The sequence below is a fragment of the Lucilia sericata genome, unplaced genomic scaffold (assembly GCF_015586225.1).
Source record: "Lucilia sericata isolate MDLA Ls3-8-SP2 unplaced genomic scaffold, ASM1558622v1 Contig001303F_arrow, whole genome shotgun sequence".
In the NCBI taxonomy this organism is placed as follows: Eukaryota; Metazoa; Arthropoda; class Insecta; order Diptera; family Calliphoridae; genus Lucilia; species Lucilia sericata.
The window spans coordinates 74741-85469 of NW_023995250.1; the positions used below are offsets into that span (position 1 = coordinate 74741).

General features: G+C 27.4%; 1 protein-coding gene across 7 annotated transcripts in view; it reads left to right on the forward strand.

Annotated features, from left to right (window-relative positions):
• LOC119610891 (innexin shaking-B) overlaps positions 1-10265 on the forward strand; it is an 84769-nt gene extending 74504 nt beyond the window's left edge. For 5 of the 7 annotated variants that reach the window (XM_037966296.1, XM_037966295.1, XM_037966297.1 and 2 more), the window contains exons 3-7: positions 3346-3500; positions 3638-3702; positions 7471-7637; positions 7723-7901; positions 8451-8752. In XM_037966296.1, coding sequence (XP_037822224.1) covers positions 3346-3500; positions 3638-3702; positions 7471-7637; positions 7723-7901; positions 8451-8643 — 759 coding nt within the window. In that variant the 3' untranslated portion in view covers positions 8644-8752. Of the gene's footprint in view, positions 1-3345; positions 3501-3637; positions 3703-7470; positions 7638-7722; positions 7902-8450 lie in introns of all 7 variants that reach the window. The other 2 variants (XM_037966294.1, XM_037966300.1) reach the window with 2 other exon arrangements.
• The last annotated feature ends 464 nt before the right edge of the window (positions 10266-10729 follow it).

Consider the following 10729-nt stretch of genomic DNA (forward strand, 5'->3'; position numbering starts at 1 on the left):
ACAGATTCTACACATATCTCCTCTTTCTAACGCATACAATTTAATATTTTTCTCTAGTAAAAACTAAATTAATTCTAATAGTGGTTTCATACTAATAAAAGAAATCTAGATTTTAGTATTTAGCTTTTCCATTTCTACATAATATTTAATTCTATTCTGAGTCATTTTTAAAATAAAAAATAAACAAATTTCAAATCTCCAGCGTCCAAAACAAACTGACAATGTTACAGCAAACAAAATAATATTTCATATTTTCCTAAATCTGCATGTTATACGTCAACTAAAATTTTATTTCAGAAAAAAACACAGAACATCATTTCATTTTTTCGAAATAAACAAGCAGCACGAAAACAAGAATCATTACTTTTAAAAATATGAACATATTGCTGTCATAAATCAGATGAACTCTTAACCCTAGAGATATATTTAAAAAAAGTATTAAGCAAAATTGATGTTCTTTATTTTCTACTTAATTAGTAGCCAATGCCAAAAGTATTAACCGCATTAGATAAAATATTAAAAACGAGGATATTATTCATACTTGCGTATGAGGGCATTTAAGACAAAAACGATGAAAACAAACATTGACCAATTAAAAAATAAAATTTAATTTTTAAATACCCCGATTCTCATGCCCGGTAATAAATAAAATAATTTTATAGTATGCTTTTTTAATAACTCAGAAAAAAAATAAATTTTTATTTTTCAAATATTATATAGAATAATAGTAATAAAATTAAAAATATTATTATATGTATTTAATAAATTTAGGGAGAAATAAAATCATTTAAATTTATGATCTTATGTTTTTCTTCAAATTAAGAAAAAGCAAATTTTGTTTTTCAACTAATCCTTAAAATTTATTTCAATAGTAAAAAAAACGATACTAAAAATGTTTATTTTTTCGATTCAGTTTTTAGTGAGTTGATCTTAAATTTATGACACAACTTATTATTAATTTGTCACTTATGTGAACTAGAAGAGTAGAAAAAATTTATCACCTTCAGGGTAGTATTTTATCACTTAACTAAAGTAGTTTCTCTTAGACCTTGTATGAAAGAGAATTTCCGTATTTATTCCCCTTAACTTATTTGCTCTCTTATTATGTAAATAATGTTTAAGTTTTTATTATCAATATCAAAAGTTTAATGACAGACGTTTTCAGGGTTTATGACTCCTAAGGGATTTAATCAAAACTATATCATTGGAGGTAAAATCTAAGGCATAAATCACTGCCTTTAACTTAATAATTTTTTGTTAATTTATAGTCAGTTTTTATATTTCTTCAAAATTAGAAAAATAGATTGATGGAAGAGTTAAGTCGTTGCTATATTTGACTGGGAAAGTTGCTTGAATAGGCTAGTTGTGATTCTAGGGTGCTTAATCCAACATATATAAAACAAGTAAGAAAGTATAGTCGGGCGTGACCGAACATATGATACCCTACACCAGTTATGAATATTAAATGTGATTTATTTTTCTTAATAAAGCATTTATCTTCTATTACCTTGTTCCGATACATTTAAGCAATTTATGGATGAAAAACTAATTTTCTGAAAGAGGCTTTATAGGGGGGCTAGGGGTAAATATGGACCAAGCCCGATAAAATTTTGTAAATATATTTATATTTACATAATATTTTATTGTGCTGAATTTTATCGCGATATTTGTGTTTATAAGTGAATTTTGGACATTCAAGTAATTTTCTGAAGGGGACTTAGTATGGTCCGAAAAAAGAGTGTGTGCCAAATTTCATCCAATTATCTTGAAAATTGCGACCTGTACCTTGCGCACAAGGTTTAGATGGACAGCCAGCCAGCCAGACGGACGGACGGACATAGCTTAATCGAATCAGAAAAAGATTCTAAGCTGATTGGTATATTTTTGTATGTTACAAACATCAGCACAAACCCAATATACCCTCCCCACTATAGTGGTGTAGGGTATAAAAATACTTTAACAGATTGATTGTAGAACCAAAGTTTCCCTGTGTAACATGTTCGGAAATGGATAGTATATCACAGGAAAGGCTAGTTGGTAGTATTTGATTTGTAGGAGTCTTGGATTTAATATTAATTTTGGACTTTGGCCTATTTCATCTATATAAACCTTTATTCTTAATAAATTGCCTCCGGTGGGTTAGTGTTCTAGTCTGGTAGACCGGAGGTGGTGGGTTCGATTCCCTCCTGAGCGCACAACAGGCCCGATAGAGGCCTAGGTGTATTTCTTCGGATTTGATGTATATATTTACATCCTCCTTTCAAACTAACTAACTAATAAATTGATCACCCTCTCAAACTCTGCGTAGTAAAATCCAAAGTTGATCTAAGTCCTTATAGAAAGACCTTTTTTGATTCAAAATTGAAAATTTAAAGCAAAACTATTATGAATGTATAGTCGGGCATGGCCGACCATATGATACCGTACACCATTGAGAATGTGAGTTATTTTTTTTTTTTATAAAAAAAAAAAATTAGCTTTTTATCTCAGTTCAGAAATATTTTAACAATTTGTGGACCAGATAGGGGCAAAGGTAATATAGGTCCATCCTTATAAATTTTGACCTTTAAGTCATTTTGCAAAGGGGACTATGTATGGAGGCTGGGTTCAAATGAAGCCCCATCATTACGATAATCAGCATTATCTTGTAGAGATACAACAATATTTAACATAATTAAGAACTCAAAAGCCCTATTCGGGGGTTATGGTTGTATGGGGTCTAGATGAAATAATGGACTGATTTTAACCTTTTTCAATAGGCTTCGACCTTGGGTCAAAAGAAAAGTACGTGTAATTTTATCAAATTATCTTTGAGACCTATGGCGTGCGCACAAGGCTTCCATGGACACGCAGACGGACACAGATAAATGGACAAAGAAAGTGATTCTGAGCCGACCGGTATACTTAAAGGTGGGGGTAGGACCAATATTTTTGGTCCATCACACAAACATCAGCACAAACGTACACAAATCATTAAATTTTGGCACAAAATATAAAATTTTGTATAAAATTGAAAATTTAGTATAAAATTAAAAATTTAGTACAAAATTAAAAATTTAGTACAAAATTTAAAATTTAGTACAAAATTAAAAATTTAATACAAAATTAAAATTTTAGTACAAAATTGTAAACTGCTCATTTACTTCAATCGATCTTTAACAACAGGTATCTCGTTGGTTTGGACCTCCTCGAATTAACATTTTGACGAATTAACATTTTGACTTCTTTTATAACAAGTATCTGAATTAAATATACTAATAAATTTCATTTTCGAAACTTTTTGAATATATTAATTTATTTCAACTTCAATTTTCAACACCCTTTTATATTTTCTTTTCTTTACAGGCAATTTTATTTTATACACCAAGATGGCTGTGGAAGTCTTGGGAAGGTGGCAAAATTCATGCACTTATCATGGACTTAGATATAGGAATCTGTTCCGAAGCCGAGAAAAAACAAAAAAAGAAATTACTTTTAGATTATTTATGGGAAAACCTAAGGTGGGTATCTATCTATCACCTCACCGGCCAACTCATCAACATTTTGAGGAGAACTCTTTAAAATGTCATTTCCGTTTAATGTGAATTTAAATTTCATCCACATCATATTTCTTTTATTTTTTTTTTTTCATTCCTAGATATCACAACTGGTGGGCGTACAGATACTATGTGTGCGAGTTATTAGCACTCGTAAATGTGATAGGTGAGTAATAAGTTTTTTCACCGAAAAAATTATACGAAATTCTTGAGAACTTTCAAATACGTAAGAAAAGTAATTATTTAGATATTTATCATTCTGAATAAAATTAAAACAAAATTGTAGCGAAAATAAAACAAAAACACTACTAGTAACAGACAATGAAATAAAATAGAGGGAAGAACGGACGGATGGACGACTGGACAGACAGACAGACATACAAACAGTCAGTTAGACATTATTGACATAATGAGGAAAATATAGCAAATAAATTGACAAATGTTTTTCAAATAAATAAATACAATACTGTTTAAAAGTAATTTATGTACGCGTAAAATTTGTATTCGTATTTGTATATGAACTCCTGTGTTATACACTGATCGTTTGGTTTTGCATGTCTGGATTTGTTTATGCATGTTTTTTTTGTTACGATCTAAAGAGGCATTTTTGTAGACTTTTGTTATTTAAAATACAAAAACAATATCAATATAATAACGAAACAATTTTAATTTTTTTTTTTTGTTATTTGTTTGATTAAGAAAATAAACAAATCACCAATGAAATTTAATGTAAAATTTTCATAAACTGACCACTGAACTGTATACGAAATAAGCCAATGTGTAAATAAACATATTTAACCGTAGAGTATTTATGGATATTTTAAACTTTTTTTTGTGTAATTTTTGTCCGTAAATTAATTTGGAGGTTTTGCTTTAGTTCAAAGTATTTTTGTATGCAGCACGCTTTTTGGGCACCCTTTATCATATAAAGTGGGTATATTAAGTTTATCATTGTGTTTATAATACATCGGTATAGAGTGGTTGTGGATTTAGGAAATCTTATTTGTAACTTCTAAGTCCTTAATAAGTTGTAAGATGATCTTGCTATTTCCGTCTGTTAGTGCGTTGGAAGCTATTAAAAAAAGCGATCCAACCAAAAAAATATTTAGAACAATATCGGTCCAACGTCTGTCTGACTGAATTGAGAGTATTGTTTTAAAATTTTCCTCAAAAGTTAATTCTTGTAAAAAAATATAAGAAACTTACATTAATTAGAGGCGAGCCTGAAAAGAAAAAAAAAAAAAAAGAAAGCCATTAGCGACTATAATAAAGACATGTTCATAGAAAAAATTTAATTAGTTCTAAGAAGTTAGCGACTATAATAGAGAAATGTTCCTGGAAAAAAAGTTTATTTTAAATTTAAAATTTTCTTACAATAGAGAACACAGGCAGACAAATTTTTAGCGCAGAGACCAAAGTATACTACTCTAAAGTAATGAGCTGCGCTGACTTTAAATCTGGAATTTCTCCATCACGAAAATGCTATTTTAGACCTTTTTTGAGAAGTTATAACAGCACCAAGACAAATTTTATTTATAAAATGTTGTATGCCATCTGAAAGTACATTCTGTCAGCTTTAAAATAAAGTCTTAAAATCTGACATATCTTCCTTGTTCTTCGAGATATCAACACAGCTTGATACAACAATAAATTGAAAATAAATTTATTGAATTTTTTCCTAAATTTCACCTATATTTTACAAAAAACTTATATATGGGGAATTTCATGTCAAGTGACTTTCGTAATTTTCGGATAGGAACCTTATTTGGGGGTAGGTTCAATTATTGTCCGATCTTCATAAAATTTGGCTGAGATATTTTAGTTTACTATCATTTTGAAGCAAGTTATAAGTGTTATAGTATTTTCGAAGGGGACCTTATATAGGGAGTAGGGTCAATTATTGACCGATCATCATAAAATCGGGGATAGTGTCTATTATGAACCGATTATGAACGAATCTAGGATTCCGTTCCGTTGATTTACTGGTATTTCGAAGCAACTTATGAACTTTAAAGTAATTTTCTGAGAGGAACCTTATATGGGGATTAGGGTCAATTATGTGCCGATCTTCATAAAATTTGGCAGATAGGTTTTAGTTCCCCCAAAAACTTGTTTATGTCGAATTTCGTTGCTTTGCTATCATTTTGGAGCTAGTTATGAGCGTTATAGTCGTTATGGGGGGTAGGGTCAATTGTGGACCTATCCTCATAAAATTTGGGAGAGTTGTTTATGTGGAGTTTCATTGGTATACTGATGTTTTTAATCCAGTTATGACTGTTTACACTGTTGTTCCAGGGGCCACTTCTATGGAGGCTATGCGAAAACATGGACCGATTTGGCCCATTTTCAATACCAAACAAACTGCATCAATAAAAAATATTTATGCAAAATTTCAGCTCTTTTGCTCATCTCGTTCAGACTCTATCGTGCTTTCAATAGACTGACGGACAGAGAAACAGACGGACGGACATGGCTAGATCTTAGAATTTAATAAGGACCCAGAATATATATACTTTTGTGAGTCTATAATCAATATTTCGATGTGTTACAAACGGAATGACAAAAACAATATACCCCCATCTTTTTTGATGGTGGATATAAAAATTTAGTACAAAAATTTAGTCTCTAGTTGAAAAATTAGTACAAAATTGAAAATTAATTAAAATTGAAAGACAAATCATAAATTCTGATACAAAAATCGAAAACTTAACAAGGCTTTAGTACCAAATTTATATTAATATTTTTTTTTTTAATTAATTTAAATTTTATAATTAAATGCAATTAAAGGTAAAATCAAATATTGGAACAAAATTAGAAATTTGAGAACATTAAGGAAACTAACTAATAGATTAAAAACAATTGACTCAAAGTAAAAATATAATGATTCCAAATTATAATTGAAAAAAATTTTCTATTTGGTGCAAAAAGTATTTTAAAAAGAGAGTATCATTAACGAATTACAACTATTTATAATATTAATAACAACTTAAGTTAAGTCTATAATATTTTTTGCAATTTTGCAAATTAATTTTCTTATATTTTACAACTTAATGCACATTTTTTTTTTAAATATAGAAACTTTTTTTTTAATTAATTTCTCAATATATTTAATAATTTCTTTGCACTCTCTCCTCTTAAAACTTGAGAAAATTCTCAAGTATTATATATTAGCACAACAAGAACAACAACATCATAAAAATGCATTAAATTTGCCATTTTTTTAATTGATTTATCGCTTCATAAGGACACTACACCAATATGCAAATGAAATATGCACAGATAAGAAAATATGCAATATAATTGTATTTTAAATAAATTTTTTTTTATTTAAATAACAATCGAAAATAATTAAAATTTGGAAACCAAACTGGACTTTAAACTGAATATGATTTTATTAAATTGGACAAAAAATTGACTACATCAACAAACTAATGGGTTAAAATATTTCCTTTAAAATTATATTGGAAATAAAATAAATAAATTTTTAAAGTAAATTAATTTGGAAAATTGAATTGATGAATTTGGGCTGTGTGATTGTGTGTGTTAATACATTTTCGCACATCATCATTTTCAATTTTTCTAATTGTTTATTTATTGTAAATTATGTGAAAAACTGTGGGATTCTAATGATCTACTGATAATTTCTATTGTGTTTTTTTCTTCTGTCTTGTTTCATATGATCTTACAAATATTTTATGGGCAATTAATATAATTATTGATGAACATGTGTTAATATTTTAAAGATCATGTGGGTTTTTGAAAAATGAATAGAAAGAAGAAAAAAAAAACTTAATTTGTTTAATAACAATAGAAAGGTCAAGAGGACAGCACTCGCTATAGACGTAAAAGACGAAATTTATCTAAACAAAATTGTTAAATAAATTCAACAAAATTTATGATTATTTTTTTGTTTATTTTCTAATTTGAATTTAAGGTCAAATGTTTCTTATGAATCGATTTTTCGATGGCGAATTTATGACATTTGGCTTAGAAGTGATAAAGTATATGGAAGACGATCAAGAGGATCGCATGGACCCCATGATTTATATATTCCCTAGAATGACCAAATGTACATTTTTTAAATATGGTTCTAGTGGGGAGGTAAGTTTGGAGTAATTAATTTGGTTGTAATTGATTTTAATCTATTTTTTGTTTCTTTTTTTATTTTTTCTTTTTCTTTGTAAAGGTGGAAAAACATGATGCCATATGCATATTGCCATTAAATGTTGTTAATGAAAAAATCTATATTTTCCTTTGGTTTTGGTTCATATTATTAACACTATTAACATTATTAACACTGATATACAGGGTGGTTATTATATTTTCACCACGTATGAGGGTGTACTTATTTCGTATGCGATTTAGGTAAGTTAAGAATCTGTATTTTTCTTCAGTCTGGGGGATATAAATTACATTTTCAATTACTTTACTAAAAAGTAAAAGTAATTACTAAAAAGTAATTGTAATTGATTTGGTTCCAATTACAATTACTTGTTTTGTAATTGAAGTATTTAGAATAAAAATTACTTAAAACTACTACCCATTACAACAATTTGTAATTAATATTTCTCAATTACACTTCCTTTAATTGTAACTAGTAAAAAGCAATTTAATTGGAATTAAAAGTAATTATTATACATTTTTAATTATTTTTAAATGAATAAGTTTAACTGTAACTAGTAAAAAGGTAATTTAATTGAAATTAAAAGTAATTATTACTACTTTTTAATCATTTTTAAACGAATTAGTATTGTAATTGGTGTTTGTAATTATTAGAAATTACAATTACGTAAAATTAATAATTGTGACATGTAATGATTACTGAATATAATTATTACCTCCCAAGCCTGATTTTTGATTCGCGAAACCAATTTTTTTTATTTTTTGATTCTAATTACGAATTTCTAATTACAGGTTAGTGCGTCGAGACGCTATAGAAATAATTGTTCGTCGTTCAAAGATGGGCGATTGGTTTTTATTGTATTTATTAGGCGAAAACATAGATACGGTTATATTTCGAGATGTTGTACAGGACTTAGCCAATCGTTTAGGACATAACCAACACCACAGGGTGCCTGGACTAAAGGGCGAAATACAAGATGCATGATATTGGGAGTATTAGAAACCATACAAAATGCAAAACGTTGTCTCCATCTAAAAAAACAGTAAAACTTCAATGAAACTACCAAAAAAAACAAACAAAAAAATCCAAAAAATACATAAAAAATACAAAAAAATAAAAAGATTAAGAAAAAAAAAACAAAATGCTGCCAAGTTTGCTTTTTATTAGCAATTTATATAAACACCAACATCACCAACAACCAATAAAAACAAAACTCGATCATCAAAACAATATGGAAAACAAAGTCCTTGATAAAAATGGTTTAACAGGAATACAAAACAATAACTACAGGACTACAACTAAAATTATTGCAGACGCACAATTACAAAGAATATCATCTCGTCATCATCACCGACCAACAAAACCAAACAAACATTACCATCAATCATCAAACCCCCACAGAAGTCGAACAACACCTTTAGCCCACAAAACAGGAAGAGAGGAAAGAAGTTTTTTTGTTTTTTTAAGTCTTTAAGCTAAGGATTGATAATAAACAATTGTCTTGAATTTTTTGTTTTAAGACAATTTGTAAAATAATATAACACAAAACAACCAACAAACAAATAGTTATAAGATCAATCAGAAGAAAATTTTAAACATCATCATCATAACATCATGACTAATAGTTTCAAAAGTTTAGACCTCCAAGAGTAACAAAGTCGTAAAGCAGGTTTAGAAAAAATAAAAGTATAATTGGATTAATTCATCATATGAAATCATTCAAGCATTTTTTAAGAACACTGGCTCTTGCTGCTTTGTGTAGTTTAACACTTTATAATCATGATAGAACCTTAAGCTTAAATGGAAAAAAAATCTTAAAAAAATCAAAAAAAAATTTGGAGACAACAACCGGTGTATAATTGCATTTTTGTATTGGCCAAAAACGCAAAAGCCCCCAAAAATCCACAAAAATGACAACACAATAAGTAATAACAAATGAAAAAAAACAACAACAACAAAGTGTTCATTTATTTAACTAAATTTAGACAAACAAAATCCTTTTTTATATAAAACTACTTAAAAAAATCTCTCAAAAAAATCTTTAAAAAAACACAATTCATATAATAATCAGGCCGCCAACTAAATAAAGAACACTCAGTTATCATGTTTTAACTAATGAACATCAAAATTAAACGCCCTCGTCTAAAACAAACAACAACACCCTTTAAGATAAACGAGAATATATCAACAACCAACCATTTAAACAACATCCTTTAAATTTAAATTTTATAATTAAAACAAAAGAAAACATATTCAAACCTAAGAAAACCAAAAACAAACAAAATAGCGCGCATCATCTAATAACCATTAAAAAAATATAAAAAAAGAAAAAAAGTTATAATAACAAGTAATTTTTTTTTAATAAAATTAAAACAAAAATCAATATCATATTAAACAAAATTACACCATCTACAAAACACACAAAACATACACTCGAGAAAAAAAAAACAAAACAAAAATTTAACCATAAAAAATAGTATTAAAAAAATACCTTTTTTAAAACCAAATCCGAGAAAAACGAATTCATAAAACTCATTAGAAACATTACTACTCTATCAATAGTTAAAAAGTATACAAACATCAAAAAGAAAATTTAAGTAAAAAAACAAAAAATACTCCCCCTTTTAAATTAAACAATAATCTCATTAATATTATTATGAAAAAAAAAAACAAACAAAAAATTGTACAGAATTTTTTTATTAAAAATTAGTTACAAATTAAAGAAATTATAAAAATATAAAAAAACATAAGCAATTATTTGTAGTTATATTACTTTTTCTATTATTAAAAGTATTGTTAAAACAAAGAATTTACAATTCATAAGAAAATTTAGTTTATTCATAAAAAAACTCAATAAAAAACAAAAAACAAAATAAATAAATATTATATATTTAATATCCGTCCAAAAATGCATACATTTTTAGCGAACTAATGAAAACTACCAACCAACTACCAGCATTCATTCCAATACAATTTTTAGAGACCAAAATTATAGCAAAGAAAATAAAAAAGAAAAGCAGGAAACCTATTAATAAAAGATATCCTCGGATTTTCTTTTTAGACTTAAAAA